Source organism: Aythya marila (genome assembly GCF_965140915.1).
Source record: "Aythya marila genome assembly, chromosome: 1".
In the NCBI taxonomy this organism is placed as follows: Eukaryota; Metazoa; Chordata; class Aves; order Anseriformes; family Anatidae; genus Aythya; species Aythya marila.
The window spans coordinates 165,220,955-165,241,072 of record NC_139042.1 but is presented as its reverse complement, the minus strand read 5'-3'; the positions used below and the strand labels follow the sequence as shown (position 1 = coordinate 165,241,072).

Sequence of the window (20,118 nt, the reverse complement as noted above, 5' to 3'; positions counted from 1 at the left end):
ACTTTTGAACTGTGCTCCCTTGCTAAAAGGTAAAGAGCAGAGCTGCTTTCCTGCAGCCCCTCACCACTGGCATCTAGACCCTGCTTAGCCCACCTTAACCACTGTGTTCCCAGCTGATTGCTGGCACACACCACCCGCTTGTTTCTTACACCCTGGTGTTAGGGTAAAAAAGCTTGCTGGCATCTACTGGATCTCATATTCATCGCATCCACTCACACTTGCTGTAGTCTTCTCTGTGCCAAGCAGCATCATTCTCTGGTTTGTGGATCATGCTAGACTCAGGGCTGCAAAGCTGTAGAGCACCTCCTCTGTGTGGCAACAAAAATACCTCTACACGTACCATCATCTAGGATTTTTTTTTTAAATGTTTGTTTTGTGGTTTTGGATTGAAAGTGTTCTTTAAAACACCTTGATTTTTATTAAAGGAAAAAAGAAAAAAAGCTGCTTCCTGCAGCAGGAATATTTTCTCTATGCAGTTTCTCACTGGTAAGGAAAAATTGCTGATATGGTTTTTATTTTTGAACTTTGATGAGTGCAGAACAAATACGGAGTAGTTAGGGGTATGCTCCCTGCACATTTTGGGGTACACTGCTGAAGGGAGGGAGCAAAGCTCTGGGGAGAGGTGCTGAGGGCGCAGACCAGGGCAGGGGCAGGGGTCCCTCCCCTTGCGGCTGAGTGGAGCTCTCCAAGAACATCGCTGGGAGCCAAGAGTTCCCAGCACTGGCAAGCTGCTGAGAGCCACCATTCCCATCTTGCCCACTATGCTCATTAGCATCTGCAATTAGTTCTAGCTAGTTGTGTTCTCAGAGAGAGGTTAAAGGAGGGTGGGAGTGAGAAGAGAAGTTTAAACATCTTTTTGTTTCCAGCACTACCCAAGTGTCTCAGATGTGACTGAATGACTAAGTGCCCTTATATAGAACTTGCCACCTCCAAGATTTTTATTTCATGTCTGTCACAGGTCTGTAATGACTATAAGACTCAATGTGATCATAAATTGAGCTTATTTCAGAAGCACTGTTACTGGCTTTTATGGTTGTAAATGGTTATGTTTTTTATGGATAACCCTCTTGAGTCTGTCCTACAGCTACTGTTTCTTGTTGTCCTGCAAGGGTTGGTACAGAATTGAAATAAAAGAAAAAAAAATAGTAACAGTAATAACAACTTCATTTTTATTTGTGGCAGTGTTATTAATGCTGATAATATCACTGGTCTCCGGACAATACCTCTAAGTGTTAAAAAATAATAATAATTTAAAAAATATCGTCAGAAATGATTCCCCACTCCAATAACGTTGAGTATGACTCACAGCTTCATACATTTTTATAGATGTTTGTATGAAAATTGTTTTATCTACTACTGACTGATGGTAGGTTTCTTGGCTTTAAAAATATGAACAGCTTGATCTCAAGTACCTTGGTTTAAAAATACAGCTCTTTTTATAGCATGTCTCAATTATGACAACCAGACTGTGCAGTAAGTATTGGATTCCACGTATGAGCACTTTTTGCAAGACTAAACTAGATTCTTAGTTTAGGGATAGGTTGATCCTATGAGTTTCTGAGATCCCCAGAAAGAGGACTCATAGCTGAACATAATGGTTCTTTGTGCTAAAATCCAAAGTCCAAGTTTCTTGAAGGTTCAGCTTTGAATTTAAAAATGCAGTTCCTTAATTGGTGTGTGTTTTTTTTTTTTTTTTCTTGAATTTAATTTCAAAGATGTGAGAACACTAAGGTATTCAACTTTTTTGTTTGTTTGTTTTTGTTTTTGTGTTTATGAGGCTGGAATAAATCTGCAGGAATGAAATGCAATTGTATCTATAAGTAAAATGATTTCTTCTTCATGTTGCAGAGCACAGATAACTCAAACATATCTATAATTGCTCAGAACAAAAAGTGCTTTGATAATGATATTGTTTGCTCAAAGAATATTTTCATCACTGTTGGAGACATTGAGATTTATTTCAGTGAACCTTCTGAGAAGCAGGTTAGTTATTTTCTTTCCTTTTTGGGTTGCTTTTTAAGATAGAAGTTACAACTCTAAAGGAGCATATTTTTGGAAAATATCTCAGTCTGGGTTAATGAAGCACAAATGCCTAGGCCTCAAATACACAGCAGCTCCCATGAAAAATCTTACTTTATCTTTTTTTTTTTTTTTTTCTCTGAGTTCTATTTGTCTCACAAAGAAGACTGCTCAAAAGCCTCAAGGAGTCAAACCATACTGGCATTTGTTTGTTTCTCTCCGTTTGTTTTTTGTTGTTGTTGTTTTTGTTTGTTTGTTTGTTTGTTTTTAAAGAGAAACCAAAGTATCTAATAAAAACAAACTTGAATGATCCAAAAGGCATAATATCGAAGAAGGCAGAATACATGTAACAAAATATTAAACAACCTTTATAGTAATAGTATTGATTCAGTTATATGCTACAGGTACAATATTATTCACTATACACTTTACATTCTTAATTGGCTGCATACCTTGGTAGAGTTACTTTATTAGATAATAAAAAATATTCATTTCTGTCAGAATGTCTTAAGGGGACAGGAAAACAAATCTAACTATCAGCTGTGGAAGGCTGGATATTATACTGTGATACACTTTCCAGAACAGGACATTACAATTCTGTGGGATAAGAAGACTATGATGCATATTAAAGTTGGACCTCGATGGAAGGTGAGCCAAAAAAATAAAAAAAATAATAAAAAAAAATCAACTGAGATTTTGTGTAGTTCTCAATGTTACTAGTGTGATATCTTCTTATATTACTGTGATTGCCTTTTCTTCATGACTAAATTTCCTAGTGATATAGCTGTTTAACATGGTGTTCAGCTGCTAGCATTTCACAGATAAGAAGTGCCTGAGGATGCAATTTAATGACTGAAGTCCTGAAGAGAAGGGGTTGTTCCTATATGCATGTTTACTCTGATGCTCCACACATTGCAGCCTTGCAATGCAAGTGATTCAGCTCTGACTCAAAGTTAATTTGGGGTGGGAAAAGAGGATTTGTTTTGAGTTACCTAGTTAAGCATATGTTTTTGTAATTGCTGAAAATAGTGGAAAAGAAATGCAGGAAATGCTTAGCTAGCAACATGGAAGAAAGCAGTTTTGTACCACAGATTGTGTTAGGTTGATGGTGGAACTGCACCCTGAGATATAGTGAACAGATGGTGTCTCGTCTTGGGTATCAAGGGTATCAATTAAAGAAAAAAAAAGAGAGATGGGAAAGGATCTAGACAAAAACTTGCACTTAAACCTCATAAGCATCCCATGACACGGTTAGGTAATGATGCAGGGAAGAATGAGGCTCTTTATCTTTCCAGTTGTTCTTCTCTAGTCCTTTTCTACATCGTCATCTGTATGCCTTGGTGCATCTGCAGCTCAATCCATGAGTTCTAATGGAGTAACTTAATCTGCACTTTCAATAATTACATCCCTGCTCCATTTTAGCTATGAGTGCATGTACTGAGAGAGAACAGTTTACAGTAAAAGAAGAGAAAGTGCACCATGCTAGAAAACAACATCAGGTATTTTGAAGCGTAGGTCAAAGTTATAATAACCATCTAATCTTATTTTAAAGCAACATTATTGTAGGCTTTTTTCTCAATAACCATAAGATGCTTGCTTGCAGATTTATCAACTGTCGATACACATAATAATGATGATGAAAAATTATTTTCCTATTTTACAGTAAGCTAACAAGAGGCTAAGATCTAAAAGTTGCACGCAGATGCAGCAATACTTCAAGTTCCTTCTGTTTCTAGCAGCTGTTTTTTCCTTAGGCTCCAGTTTAGTAAGATAAGGTCTGCAGCATTCATTATGAAAAAAATGATTAGAGTGAGCTGGAGCACCCCAGAAACCCAGCTCTACATTGTATTATCATGCAGAAGTGTCTTTTCCTGTATGTATCTATATGTGCATGTATGCATATATGTATGTTCATCAGCAGCACTTCCCTAAACACAAGAATGTTGCAGCTGCCTCTTTCATAACTGCTGTTATGAATGTTCTTGCTATGTGATCTAAAATTAGAGGCAGCGAGTTTTAATCATAACAACTAGACAGGCTGCAAAATTACAAGGTAATTCACCTGAACTTTTGACTTCTGGATTGTATGTAGTACTAAGCTTTCAGAAGAAAATATTACTAAGTTCTTACTTTGTAGTTAGAGCAAGTTCTGAAAAACATGAAGAAATTTCTATGGAAAGTTATTTGCAATTGGTTACTGTAAGCATCACATAATATCAGATATTTTCCAAGTCTAAGTCAGAGTTGCATTCACTTTTTACAGTTTAAGAATATTTTACTTTACAAATATAGTCCATATTGATTATTGACTATCAGTATATGTAAAAAATAAATCCTTCTTGTTTAGGGTAAACTGGCAGGTTTGTGTGGAAATTTTGACAAATACACTTCAAATGATCTGACTACATCCAACAACATGGAGGTGAGAAATGCACAGGTATTTGGAGACAGCTGGGTATTAGGACAGGTAAGTTCCATGTCTAGTTAAAATTTAGAAAAAAAAAATCATTAATTTTAATTTATAAATGAATAGATTATTAGTACATGAAGTACAGGGATTTTCTAAACTGACGGTCTGTATGCACGAGGATATTTTTATTTTTATGTCTGTAGGTATGAGATGTGTTAATAATGTCTTATATTGTAAGAAATGTATCCTGAATTTAAATGAAAGAAACATAAACTGAATTTAAATGAAACAATCCAATCTTTTTAGGTAAGGATACACTTATCCCTGTATTAATGATAACTAATTATCATTGGATAACTAATGATGCTGTCTGGATTTCAGTTTTCTACAAATTTAGATAAAATGCTTTTGATATTTAGATTCATACCAATTTTAAAAGCAATTGTAATTTTTTGGATGTTGAATACTGAAAGCAAATAGGATTTGAAAGAATAAACTGGAGAAGGAGGTGTCATCAGCCCTCCAAGGCTGCCTGCATACAAGTGAATGCAGAAGGGGCTTTCTCCACAGCACAAGACAGAAATTCAAAGGAGGAGCTATGCCAAGGAAGCTATAAAATGTACATTCATGTTCAATCAGTGATCTTTTTTGATTGTAGTTTGTAATCAGAAAGCAAACTGATGAAGCAGCAGTGGTGAAGTGGTGGGAGAGAAAAGGCAAGAACAGCATCAGGCACAACCCATTAGCTTTCAGAGGAGGAGGGAAGAGGCTGGAGAGAGCAAGTGTGCAACTGTGTTTTATAACACAGAGAATAGGTATTTTATTCATTTGTGCTGAGGAGAAAGGTTTTATAGCATTGTGAACCTCCTGATAAATCAATATTTGTTAAACACTCCCTTAGGATGCCTGCAAGACCCGGTTTTTAATCTGTTCTCTCCCTGACCCAGAGAAGGAAATTGAACCAGAATCTCTCACCTCATGAAAGAATATGATCTCTCTTCTGCTTTGGAAGAAAGCCTTTGAGGTTTTTCTCCCTCAATTTCTCCTTTTGGGTCTATATTACACCACATAAAATCTTTTAATCCTGTGACCAAGCAAGGGAAATGTGTTGGCTCCTACACAGTGAACACTGAAAGTGTTCATCTTGGCTGAGCACTGAGTGTTGATGACTCATAGCCAGGGTTAGCAGGGTACGAGGAGGGGTCCCAGAGACTAGCTCTCCATTTGCTCTCTTCCCTTTGAAAAAAATACTTGAAGAAGCAAGTGTAACTGGGAGGCTTTGGGTTTTATTCCATAAAAAAAAATAAAGATATCTTTTTGGTTCCAATCCCGTATATATATATATATATATATATATATTTTTTTTTTTTTTCAATTTATCTGTTCATTGGATTCAGTGGTTGCTTTAATAAATGGCACAGTGTTTGCACAATTTGAACCTAACATGAACTTCTGGAGTTTTATGACCTTTGCTTAACCAACCCAAACTTGCACTTGCCTTTTTGAGGCCATATATTTTTGTAAAATCTCGTATAATCTTCCAGTCCCTGTGGCTGCCAGAGCACGGAGGACCTGAATTCATTACTGGCCTAGTAGGCAGCCTGTGCTCAGGCAGCCTTGGCACTGTATCTGCCTTCTCAGTAGGCATCATTAGGACATTTTTCAGAAAGGAGCTCTGGCCTTTGCAGAGAGGTATCCTGGTCATCCTTTCTGTGTAATCTAAACACTGGAAAGGCGTATTTGGTAACTGGAGGCCTACAACCCAACTCTGCTACTGGCAAACATGCCGGCATTGGCACGATGAGGCGTGTGGGATGCTTCCAGGGTTTCTCCCTCCGGGGAGTGGCAGCACATCCCCACACAACACTATCAGAACACCCGCACAGGAGGGCAGTGCACTGGGAGACTGCTCTGCAGCCGAGGCTGTGCCACAACACCCCAACTCTGCCTATAGATCCATCACTGCCATCTCCTGGGCTTCTCTGCTGCACCAAGGGAGTATGCTTTTGGATGAACTTGTGAGCCGAGTGTCGTTTTGGTTATATTTTTCTGTTCATTTTGTTTTTCTTCTTGAAGAGAGACTTAAAGAGAGGGAGCTGTATCTCAGCACTTTTGAGTTATCATGATAATCTTTGACTCTATTTTTTTATGTGTTGCTCTCTTCCTACCGCTGCTTCTTTATTTGAACTTACAGGGCTAAAGCCATCTGTAGTGTGCCTCCATTTAAAGTCAGTGCAAAACCACCAGAGATGGATTTGGACCATGTATTTGTTTGTGATGTTACAGTTGGTTGCTCTGGTAATGATTATAGTGTGTCACAAAGAAAACATTTTGTCTTCATACACTGAGCAGACAGCAGGAACATTTTAGTACTTCAGAACAAAACACAAAGATTCTGTTTTGTTCAAATGTTTTCAATTATAACAACAAATCAGGGGTAGAAGAAGATGGAGAAAATAGCATGTAAACATTATATGAGTTTTCTGAGTATGCAAGTATTGAAATATACATGTAGGATGCATATAGTGTACCTGAGTCCATGGTAAACACATCTTTGTGTAAAATGTTTGTGATGGTTTTGTTTGCTTTTAAGTGCAAGAGCCCAAATGAAACACTAAGACCATGTGAGGTACATCAGAGCAAGTTCCCTTATGCGAAAAAGGAATGCTCAATTTTATACAGTGATGTTTTCGCACCTTGTCGCAATGTGGTAAGTTTATTAAATAACCCAGATTTGCTCTCAAATAGGAAAACATTAAAATTCCAGTAATTAATTTCTTTTTGCCATTCCCCTCTGCCTGAATGCCATGGAGGATACTTAGTAGAGCTCTGCTACTATGTGGGTGGGCTATGTTTGAGCAGAGCTCCTTGTTCCTATCAAAACTGGAGCCTAAACATTATGGTGGTAACTTGGAGTCATGAGTTAGTAGACAGGACAATCAGAGTTCTGTTCTCTTTAGGCTTTATTTATATATTTTATTTATATAGGTAACTGCACTTTAAAGGCTTTTGTGTATATCATAGGTTTCTAAAATAAACATTTGTGTAATGTGCCTCCAGCTTATCTAAAATGGTTTTATTTTGTTAACTGTTCTGCTCAATATAGAAAGAAATATGAGAGAGCAAGATTTTAACTTCAGAGCTATCAGTATTTTTAATTGGCTGACAGCTTATCATCTGCTTTTTATCAAAACTCCACAGTATGGTGTCCTTATTTCCCCAATACCTGGCTGAGCTTGGAACTTGAGTTGCAAGAATGTCATTAAGATCAGTCTAAATGAGATGGGGACGACAACAGCTTGTGTGGGAATCTTTTATTCCATCATAGTTCACCCTTTATCAACGCGTGATGTGCTCATTACATTTATACCTCTTTCCGATTTTAGCCTCCCAAAGGTATTCAGTAATTGGAGGTGCTTCTTAACACCTGTGCAGGCAAGACTCACTATGACATTTTGTTTCAGTCTCTGTTTTTCTTTATGACTATTAATATTAAATGAGATTGTTAGGTGTCTCAGCTGAACCTCCTGACTTTCAGGACTGAAGTTTGATATCAACATGGTGAGGAATTTACCTGAAGAGGAGGTTGCAGAAGCTTAACCCAGGAAATTTATTAATGTTGACTTTGGTTACTATGTGAAGAATTTTTTGAGCATGTGCCTGAGAACACAGTGATGAGTGTATTTTCAAAGTGGAAAGCAATAAATAAAAATGGAACTTTTGAGAGTTTTTAAGGACCTGTATTATAATAACTCTTAAAGAAAGACATTTTCTTTTGAACATTCATTTCCCGTATCTTACCCATGTTGTGATTAACATTTTCAATTATTATTCCAAGAATTTAGCATACTGATATTAAGAAATTCATGTCAGGTGCAAAACATGGCATTTAATCAATTGTCAGGTATTTTCATATGCACATCCATCTTGTATGAGACAGCTTTTAAAGTAAACATCTTTCAGGTGTTTTTATAACCTCTTCATTAGCATGTGAAAAATACTGCTCTTTTGAAAGGTACTGTGACTTCCTATCAAAGATACCTGCCTAACTACTGGCAGCACAGGCAGGGAAAGTGGTTCCAAGGAAAAAAAAGCATACAAGCAGAGACAGACACTGGAGGCCTGGGAGGAACAGAAGGTGTAGTTGTGAGTCTCAGGATGTGCATGGAGCTGTGCTCTTGCAGTTGCTCCTGTTGTGCGGGCAGTGAAGGATACTACTGTGCATGGGGGCAAGATTCTTCTCTAGGACAGGCAGCCTGTGTGTTCAGCATAGGCTGGAAAACCCCATTTTAAGGGAGACAAAATCTCGCATCTCTGGCTGGCAGTGACTGATGGATTGCAATTGCCTGGCTGAGCACTGAGCAAAGCAGGGCCTGAGGGGAGCCCTGACACTTGCAGAAAGAAAGGTCTTCCTCATAACTCCTGAACTCAGCAGGAGCTTTGACCCTAGCCTCCCAGCTTGTCACAAAAGTGGCGAGATGCTGTTCTGCGAATGGGAGACAGGCTGAACTCTGCTGATTTGTGATTCCTGCTAAGTTACTACATCCATTTTCAATGGAGCTAATGCTCATGTCCCTGACCCACTGGTTTTCAAAACAAGAAAAAGATTGAAAGCAAAATGGCATCTCTCTCCAAGCACTAAAGGCAGAAAAATGATCATCTTATCTCTGCCAGTGTCTAGCAACTGCCAGCTGAGAAGCTGTCTCAATGTTACATAAGTGCTGCCTTGTTGCTCTGGCGGTATTTGGGTAATCTGAAATCTGATGAGTGCCATTGGAGTGCTCTACAGCTGAGCTAGATTAGAGTCTATAAATGATTCTAAACTGAAGAAATGCATTGTTTTAAAGTTCCTATGTGTTGAGTAAGAACGCTTTTTTTTTTTTTCTTTTTGAGATCAACTCGAGATCAACTCGATATTACAAAAAAGGTGATTTAAATCCAAGAAATACTGGATCAGTATCATGCTATTAAATTTGGGACTGCAGTAGGATTTTAGAGCAGCAAAGTGAGTGCCTGATCTAATGAAGATTTTTGGACAAATTATATTAAAAACTTGATAAATGCAGAATATATTTTTTTTTTCTGTAAAATGTCACCAAGTGCTCAAGCTTTCTTTTGCTGACCAAAAGCCCCTCTAAAAATTACTACTTTAATTACTTGATCATCAGTTGCAGCTCTGGTTTTGCTGTTCTTCATGCAAAACTAACAGAATGGCTATAGGTGGCAGCATTTGCTTTATGAAAACACAGAACTGTCACATTCAACATGCTCTTCAGAATGAACAAACAGAAAGTGTAGACAGTCATACTTGTTAATAGTCACCAGTTAAATTTTTCTTTTGATCTGTAAGGTAGGTACAAAATATTCACAGTGCACTTTTTATAAAGAATTGTATCCAAACCTTAGAAAATGCCTTATATTTGTGGTAAATTACTTCAGAGACTTCTTCCAGAAGTAGCACTCCTGCTGAAAATTGTGCAACAGGAATTTGTACAGCTCATGCAATAAAGTCACCTGCTCTCTCTCCCCACCTACCCCTTTCTTTTTTTCCAGATTGATGTGACTTCCTTTGTCAAAAACTGTCATACAGATACATGTAACTGCAATCTTGGTGGGGACTGTGAATGTTTGTGTACCAGTATTGCAGCTTATGCCCACAAGTGCTGCCAGCAGGGAGCAGTGATACACTGGCGATCTCCCTCTCTCTGTGGTATGTACCTGGGCTGGCCTCACACCAGAGCCCACTCAGAGAAAGGGACATATTTGGCTTTTCTCTTCCCAAAAATAAAAATCTGACAGAAGCAGGTGGATAATAGATATACTTTACATTTTTTATTTTTTATTTTTTTCAAGCAGCCTGTTTGTTAACTGCTAAACACCTGAATATACCATCTTTCTTAAGAGGACTGTTTTTCTGAGAGGCTGTTGGAAAGACACAGGCACACCATTGTGGGGGATGCCCAGAATTCTGTGTGGGGTAGCAAAGAGATTCAATCAGTTCTACTTTTCAGTGGCAGTGGGAAGAGTTCTTAGCTATAGAATAATTAGTGCTTCTGGTCTGCTATCCTGGCACATCTATTCAAATATAGCTCTATGTCACTGAATAAAAGCCAGAAGAAATAAAGTCACTAGTTGAAATACAATACAGAAAATGAAACTTCCTCTGATAAAAGTGAATTTTACATTTTTAGTATGAAGGTAAGCATGAACTCTATTGTTACATTATAGTAATAATTTATTTTCTTTTTGTTTTAGCTTATGACTGTGAATATTACAATCAAGGTATGTAGTACTTAATATTACTCTCTTTGATTCATCCTGGTTTTCACATACCTTGTTGAAAACATTTAGGCTTCATGTTTGCTAGTATAACACCTAGCTATATGCTAGAAACAAATCTGTATTCCCTGATTACAACATCAAATCTGTTTTTATAAAGCACTCAGTTGCAGGCCATTGATTAAAAACCAGTAATTTCTCACATTGACTGCTTTAGAATATGGAAGGTGTTTTTGACATACTATCATCTTTCTTTCTGTATTATGCTATTTTGAAATACTTTTCTCCCCACCTATTATTTTGTTTCTCTTAAAAAAAAAAAACAAAACAACAACAACAACAAAAACAACAAAAACAAACAAACAACAAAAAAAAGACACACTTGTCTTATATTGGTTCACTCAGAATAAACCTGAAAAAAACATTTAATTTGGTAATATCTCTCTTTAGCTGTTATGATTTAGTTTATATCTCTATATCTCTTTAGTTGTTATGATTTATCTATTAGTTTATTTATTTATTTGTTTGGATTCTTGATTTGAGTATATGAGTTCAGTGAGCTCAGCAAGTTAGCAAAGCAGGTCTCCATGAGTCTTTCTGCTGTATGTCCAGAGACAGTGGGAGCATGGAAACAACTTACTTGTAAGTAAAAACACACATCTGGAATCTCAGATGAAAAGTGATACACTGCACACAGAAAACAAACCCAGTTATAGCTTGTGCTGAGAAGAGTCTCTATAAGCTGCAGCAGTGTTGGAGGTTATCTCATTTCTGTGCTCCCCGTTCCCTAGGGTAGGGTTACATAGTCATAATCACTTGAGCTCTCTGGACCTTCAGATCCATTAGATAGGATAGGTGACAAATATGTAATTTGCCACATATTCCTTGCTCATTTAATATCATTATGTCACTATACTGACTATATTTTGCAACATAACCACTGATTTTGTAACAAAGGTGTTTTCCTCTGCTTAGGCAGATACAGTAAAGTGTCACTGGAGGCAAGTACTTGAACACATGCCTTGTATTCTTGAGTTTCACAGGATGAATCTACACAAAATTACTTTTTGACACTGTTTACTGGTGTTGTGCTACAATATCTGTGAGAACAAAATAAAATATATGGAAACTGGGTATTGCACGTGGGATGTTAAAACATGAAAGATTTGGTTGATGATTAAGGAAACCCACCATTCCTGTTATTTTTTGGGGTTTCTTCCATTCAGTTCTGCTATAGGTATCTAAAAATACTGCATTTGTTTGTTTGTTTGTTTGTTTTCTGTGCAATATCTGATATATTATTTGGGAATTGTCTGGTGTGAATTAAAACAGATAATCTCACATTATTAAGAGATATTGACAGATTGTTGTGCATCTAACAATGTTATATATGGTTATTACCATTTGAATTTTCACCCCACTGAACTAATTGCCTTTGGTGTTGTGAAATTTAAGTCTTTTTATCCAGAAAGGAATGGTGTAGACATAATGCATCTCTGATGATACTGAGTTAAGATTAATCATCATCATCATAATTAATCTGATAGGATTTTAGGGAAAAGAAAAGGAAAGGAAAGGAAAGGAAAGGAAAGGAAAGGAAAGGAAAGGAAAGGAAAGGAAAGGAAAGGAAAGGAAAGGAAAGGAAAGGAAAGGAAAGGAAAGGAAAGGAAAGGAAAGGAAAGGAAAGGAAAGGAAAGGAAAGGAAAGGAAAGGAAAGGAAAGGAAAGGAAAGGAAGGAAGGAAAAGAAAGGAAAAAGAAAAAGAAAACCCTCATATTTTATGAATATTTGTCACACTTATTAAGTTATGCTATTGGCTTTTATTCTAAATTGGCTTGTTTTCTTGTGATTTTCCTTCTTATATCGTAATATAAAAGAGTTTGCACTAATTCAATCAAGAATTTGGTTGAACCAACTGATGGGATGATTCTTTGACTTGGCAAGTGTAGTTAGAACTGGTTTGTTTCTACTTTTAATGGGTGAAAGTGTTAAATAATCTTTGTGTTTCCTAATGTCTCAATTCACAACCTCAACATTTTCAGCATGTGGGTGGATTGCTGTGCCATGCAGCACATTTTTGAAGTCAGGGAGAAGCTCTAGAAGGAAGTTAGCTTGTTCTTGTGCTCCAGAATGCAGAAATGAGACCTATTACATTTTGAAATTGGTAAGATACATGATTTTCTACACTGGTCTCACAAGTACTCTACCGTAAAGTAACTAACTCCTGTACTGTAAAGTAACTAACGCCTTAGAATGAGAGTAGTATTCATGCAATAAACTTCCTGTGGCATCCTGTCATGGATACTGTGCAAGCATTTGTAGGAAGTGAGATATTAAAAAAGAAGGGAAAATTGGCTAACTGCAATCACACAAATGTGACTTTCAATACATCCTTTTTAGCAATTTGCAGCCTGTAATGAGCATCATACAGTAGACAATGCTTTTCTGCTGTAGAGCAGTCCATCCCTCTACTTTAGCAGAATTTAGATATTGCTAGGTATACCTAGCTTTCTACAATATTCCTTGCAATGTGGAATTTTGTCTTACTTAAAAAGTAGTAAGAAAATCAAGGGCAGTATGTGTTAGGGATATGGTTTAGTGGAGGGCTGTTAGCGTTAGGTTGGAGGTTGGACTCGATGACCTTGAGGTCTCTTCCAACCTAGAAAATTCTGTGATTCTGTGATTCTGTGACCATTGAATGCCATCAAAACACCTTCTGGTGTGTGGGATGGCTCTTCCTCTGATTCTTTTTAGTTCTGCATGATGTCAAACTGTTGAACATTTGTGGAAACTTTCTCAGTAACAGCTTAGTCCTGCTTTTGCTGAAGTCACAGGCAAAATGTCTGTTAGTACATGGGGATGAACATCCCATGATTTAGGGTAGAGTCGGTAACTGACTTGCCACTTCCATAAAAGGGATCACATTGTGGCAAGTTTGTGAGCTTCCAGTGTATACAAACTCTAGCATAGCTTCATTATAAAAACACTGGTTATTTTGTTGCAGTTCTCTTCAGAAAATGGTGTTTAACTTCTAGCAAAGCCAAATCTCATTATTAAGATAAGTTCTTCCCTCTTAGAAGAGTCATATCAGAGAGCAGATGTTCTAGGTTAGGATAGGGGTTCAGTCTTCTCACTGGTATTAAAGGATTAAAAGCTTTCTCAAAATTTACAAAGCTTGTTTATTACTCACAAAGCAAGGTCCTAGAAGTATGCTGCTCTTGGTTCTTTCAGTGGGGTATAGTGACAAAGACTGATGCTGTTATATCTCAGTGTATCCCCGTGAGCCTTTCCAGCGCCGCAGAAATAGCTTTAAGGGTATGTTATAGGATGTCTGGGGGCATAGTTGGGACAGCAGCATTTTGGCAGCAGTACCAGCTGAAGTTGTTGTCACCGCTATATTGGCATGAACTTTTGGATGACTATGTGCTGAACCAGACTGGAAAATTTAGCTGGTCATTTTTCAGTAGGATTAGTTTACTGATGAAGTACTTAGGATGGCATAATAAATGGGGCTGTAGGCGGACAGAAGCAAGTGGTCTGTGGGAGAAGATGAACTAGACAACTGCTTAAGCAAGGGTGCTGCCAAAAGTTCAATTACAGCCTTCTTTTTTAATTGCCTTGTTGGAGTATTTTCAGTGTCTATTTGGGGAATAATATTAAAGTTACTCTGTTGATATTACAAAATATGGAAATAAGGACACATGAAAGACAAAATACTACACAAAGGCAACCCAGATTGCTTTCTTGCATGTGCCATTTTATGAGGATTGCTTCCCACACTTTATGCTCACTTTGTATCGATTCTGTTCTGGAAAGCAAGCAAAGAGGAATGGAGTACCTTGAACAGATAGATACAGACCTACTCCAGCATAATACCTTGAGGCATTGAGCCGTAGTTCATAAAATATTTGATTCCAGGTAAGGTGAAACATTTAAGGCAATATATTATGTCAGCTAAGGCTTAAGTTTTGTATGTTATGCAAGTAGGATTGTTTTTTCTTTTAAAATTTGATTTTTCTTCCCTTAGGGCTTGGTGAAGGACCCTATATTTTGGCAAGTTCTGGAGAAAATGACACAATTATAGGAGCTAATCTATCTAGTAGAAGGATATTTCCCCTGCCTAGAACTGGAGCATATGGAAATGTATTTTTCAGTTTCATGATAACTCCAGGTCTTTTCAAAGATAAAGATTTATGTAAGTGTTCTCAACATTACTGTGAATGTCAATACATGTTTTTCAAACTATATGAATGTTTTTTTGCTGCACCTTCTAAACCTAAAATGGTCTAGTTATTTTTATTTATTAGAGTAATAACAATGAAGTATTCTACTTTTGAGGATGAATACTGACTTTTTGGAAAAAAAAAATGAAAAACCTACCTGCCATCTCTAAAGCTGACTTTTCAGAAATTGTTTTAGATATGCTGCAAAATATGAGTGAAAAATTCCTTCTTGAGAAAAATGTAATTAGATTGTCTAACTGTAAAATAGAAAAATTTGCGTATGTATCTAAAAAATAACAATTCTGAAGATCAGTGAAGAAAATTTTGCCTCCACTAAAATAATTTCTTTTCTATTGTTCTTTTTTTGTGACTATTAATGCACCATAAAGCATGCAAATTAGAACAACCAATCTGGCTCCTGCATTATTAGCGAGCAATATCTCAATATAATGTAGAAGGAAGTTTCATAGGTCAACAGCTATTCCTAAAGTCTGTTCTTCATTTATCAGAGACAGACCCAACCAATATATCCAAAAATAGATGTTTAAATATTTTACCTTCTGCCTTCTGTGTATGTATGTTTTCTTTTCTTCATGAACAATGAGTTTGTGCCACTGAAGTCAATATTGACTTTCTCATTGTTTTCTGTAGTTACAGAATTTAATTTTTTGACAAAATTCTAAACCCTCAAAAGTCAACATGGAGAAGGGCTGTATTTACTATAAAATTTGAAACTATAGGCACAAGCTGTGGACAATTTTCCATGTAGGTTTTTAGCTACAATTTTAAAAACAGAAAGTGTATAAAATAGAAGAATTAGTTCAGTCTTGTCCAATTTTCCAACCAGTGTCAAGTATAAGTAAAATATTCATTATGTCTGTGTAGTACACAGTTTTCATATTTGTGAGGGATGAGGTAGTGCTCATCTAGATTAAAGATATTGTTAGATTGTATTCAAGGCGACAGACAGATCTGAAGTCGGCCTTATTCTAAGTTCTTAAACTCTCAGAGAATTTTCTTCACATTCCATTTTCGGGAGGAGTAGAAAAACCAGGGGGTTGAGTCTTTTATTTGCCCATGAGTTTTCTTACCGTATTTCTGGATATGACTGCATGTAAAAAGAGCTTGACATGAAGATGAAATAAAGCATGGTCTTACAGAATTTGCAATGTTACTTACTAAACAAATTTCATTGCAGTTGAACAGTTGGATGTCCAAAGCTTAGGAAAAACTATCTCCATTTGAGCATATCCCAAGCTGAGACTGCTTATGAATTATTTTGAAGGCTGGTAGTAGTAGGCAGAATGTAGTTTTTTCTGATTAGCTCTTTTGTGAGTTCTGCATTATGCGATCACTTGAAGTTTCTTTTTGACCTGCATTTCTACCTTTTCCATACCATAGATTATTTATTTATTTTTCTATAAAGCAGGTGTTTGAAAGGAGCCACTTAGCCAATATATAGATTGAATGTCACTTTCAGACTGTTTTCTATGAAAAGTTTGCAATTAATTTACTTTTATTTATTTATTTATTTATTTTGTCGAAGCTCTCTCTCTTGTTTCCCTTGAATCTGCTGAAAGGCCAAACTACTTTCTGTACATACATGCTAATGAAACCATTGGGCTGGAACAGTGGCAGGCAAGTGCCTCCTTTCGGAGACGAGCCACGTTTTTCCACCACCATGGCCTCTGGAGTCCAGGGCTCAGTGCCTTCGAACTGCACAGTAAAAAAGGCTTTTTCATCATTCTCACATCATCTGGTGTTAAAGTGGCGAAGTATGATGACTCGGAAGAATTCAAACGTCTAAGTAGCTTTAGTATTGAAGGTAAATTTTGCATAACCTGCAGGGATAAGTTTGATTTCTTCTGCTTGCCTTCAGAGCATTTCTCATGCATTAGCAATAGTAACAAGTATTTTTATCCTATTCTTAATTACTATTCTGTCTTTGTCTTCCATTCTACATCCAAATGTTATTATTATTATTTTCAGATACAAAGGACACTTTATCTTTTGACTATATTGTCATTGTTTTATTCTTTCAAAATAAATGTGGCATGTCACAAAAAGTGCATGTTAATGTCTTGTTATTGAGCTACAGATATCTTTTATTATTTTTTTCTTAAACAAATGGAGTAACAGTATCACATCTGAAACAAAGAATACATTCACTGTGTTTAACTATGTTTAACTGATCTTTTTAAACAGAATATGTTGTGAAAAATGAGTAGTTGTTTGTATCTTTGATGTTTCAGTGTCTTTTACCTTGACTGAATTTAAAATACTTATTCAAATGACATAAATGAACAAAATCTCACCTGTTAAAGTTCTTGAATATTTCCATACCAGGTTTTCCTTTTTTACATTTTTCTGAAAATTCCAAGGATATAAAAAATACTATAAATGTATGTGGTTTTTTTTTTGTTTGTTTGTTTGTTTTTTACTACTAAACCAATAAATAATACCTTCTTCTTTCTCAGAACTCAGTGCCTCTGTGCCTTATAGAAGGATGTGTGAATGGAGATATGAACCTTGTGCTAATCCTTGTTTTAAAACATGTAGTGATCCTGAAGGAATAGCATGTAAATTTCTTCCTCCGTAAGTTAAATTAAGCTCAATATTACTGCTATATTTTTTCATTTAATGTTCATACAGTATGTTTTCTGAAAATTACTTCAGCTGCAATGTCCATTAATTTTTAGTCATCCAAATTTCAATAGCAACTCTCACAATTAGTGTGAAAACATTTGCAACAAGCCACTTGTTTTCCATGTTGTATATTCTTGTTTACATGTGATCTTTTGTCATAAGGAACAAAGAATAAAAGGGTTTGTATTTAGCCTAGGGGATTAGCTTCTGGTAGTGCTAGGTTGACATATACAGATGAAATGAACTCTGTTCCCTTCAATGGGTATTATATATTCAAATCCTAAACTAGTGTCTCATGATACTGTAACTGATTTAATCTTTCTGGTGGTTAAAAGTTTGAGACCAAAAGATAGAGGAATAGTTAGGGTGAATGACGCCCTCTCCTGTGAGAGGATGGAACTTTATACTAAAAGATGGTCTGGCATGACAGGAGGGATTTTACCCTGCTGGTGTTAGTTAGTCTTAGTAACAAGCTTTCCTGTTTCCATGGATCTCCCCAGCATCTATGGAAAGTGAATTTTTATAAATAAACCAAAAGAAAATATGTCTAAAAACTCAAGACACAAAATCCGGTGGAAAAGAAATGATATTTTGAATTTCAGATTATCTCCATGGGCCTATGCAATCTGTAGTTAGGGTTATTTCTAATATAACTAATTTCCTGTCTTGCTATTTTTACATTTTTTCTGTATTGGCAGACTGGTTGTTTATTAAATAATTTTATTATTAAAATTCCCCCCATAATTAAAAGGTAAGATAATATATAGACTTGAATGAGACTTTTTATAGAGTCAGTCTAAATATCTTTATATCTGAAATGAACATATCTGGGAAAAACAGCACTCTTGCAAGTTAAGTTCTTGGTCCTGTTGGAATCTGTTCAGCTTAGGCACCTGAACTTCCACCTGTTTGTGGAAGCAGAATGCTCCAAAGCCATCACATCCATCAGTATATGCAAATAATTGATTATTAACAATTTAGAAACAGAATTGTGCTGTCTCATTGACCTTAATATAACTCAGAATTCTGTGTTCATCTTTACACCGGAAAGTTCTCAGAACTCTGATGTGGAAGACATTCAAATGTTTCATTTTACCAAAATAAAATAATTAAAAATTGATTTATATTTCTGCTGTGGCTTTAGAAGTAACTATACAATATTTTAAAGGGTTGAAGGATGCTTGCCATACTGTCCCAAAAACATGATCCTTGATGAGGTCACACTTAAATGTGTTTACCCAGAAGATTGTAAGTATATTTTATGATATTAATCTAATCTTATAAAGTGTTTTACAGATAATGAGAAGTGATTTAATCAGATGTATTTTGATTTTATTATTATTATTTATTTTTATTAAATATTTTAACAAAATATCTTTCTATTGAAGAGCTTCTCTCTGAGACCTAGGCTCCATTCCCAGTCATCCAAAATAAATCTTCTACATTCATATGAGTATTTACATTGAATACCTTCATTTATCTAATAGCATGAAATTCAACATTTCTGGTGTTTTTAGACTTACTGTAACCGTGATTTGACTATATAATGCTAGAGTGTCATATGTATATGAAAGATCTCAAATGGAAAAAATATTGCTGCGGTGAAAAATTCAGACTTTTCAGTAGGTGAACCATCCCTAACAGCTTCCTTATATCAATTTAATAACTTCTGGTGTGTGAAGATACCACTATTTGCTTATTTTTGGAATATTGCATTCTTTTAACACAACTATTGCATTTTAATACTTAATTTTTTCCTTTACAAATTTAAATTAATTGCATTTTGATATTTGCTAGTACAAAGTTATCTCACATATTACACCGCCTTCCAAAGATGTAAAAGAAGATAACATACTCTATAATCTACTTATGCCAATTTTCTTTACTATTTTAGATTTACTGAATTTTCCATAGAGTTCCCTTGTTGCTTCAAAACTGCTCTGCAAATTCAAGGTTTTCAGTAATAATAAAAATTGGCTGCTCCATTTGCAAAGAAAATTAGAATCTTCTTGAGAGTGAGTTGAGTTCCTCAAAGCCATCAGGCAACCTGGAACCATTGGTAACTTATCTTTTCAGCAAAATTATGCTCTGATTTGTTAGTATTTAAATGGGACTTGAGTATACATAGATGTTGCTATCTTGCTTTACCAATAACCCACAAAAGACAGTGAAATGTGCATTTTCATTTTAGGTATACCTGTGACACCTGTGGAATCAGCAATTGAAACAAAACCTTCAATGTTATACCCTCACATGATTACTACCAGAGCGACATTTCCTCAGAAACATCCTATTCTTGTTACTTCAGGGACTGAGTCAACTCATACCCATATGACAACCGAAATTACCATGAAGGCAAACACAACGTCAGCAGGAATGAATATGTCAGCGCAGTCCATTACAGACTTTTACTCACTGGAAGCATCTAATGCAGCCACCTATTCGACATTTTCATTATCAAGTACAGTGGAGCCTTCTGGTGTACCTCACAGCACAGCAAGCCCTTCTGTCCTTTCCAAACTCATATCTTCAACAGATTTTC

General features: G+C 36.1%; 1 protein-coding gene across 1 annotated transcript in view; it reads left to right on the top strand.

The window, feature by feature from the left end:
* The window catches only part of OTOGL (otogelin like), a 97,739-nt gene that overhangs the window by 48,771 nt on the left and 28,850 nt on the right, over positions 1 to 20,118 (top strand). Inside the window, 11 exon segments of the mRNA XM_082752582.1 lie at positions 1,849 to 1,983; positions 2,521 to 2,667; positions 4,367 to 4,486; positions 7,023 to 7,139; positions 9,983 to 10,139; positions 10,685 to 10,711; positions 14,735 to 14,902; positions 16,477 to 16,755; positions 17,408 to 17,525; positions 18,745 to 18,824; positions 19,768 to 20,037. Coding sequence (XP_082608708.1) covers positions 1,849 to 1,983; positions 2,521 to 2,667; positions 4,367 to 4,486; positions 7,023 to 7,139; positions 9,983 to 10,139; positions 10,685 to 10,711; positions 14,735 to 14,902; positions 16,477 to 16,755; positions 17,408 to 17,525; positions 18,745 to 18,824; positions 19,768 to 20,037 — 1,618 coding nt within the window.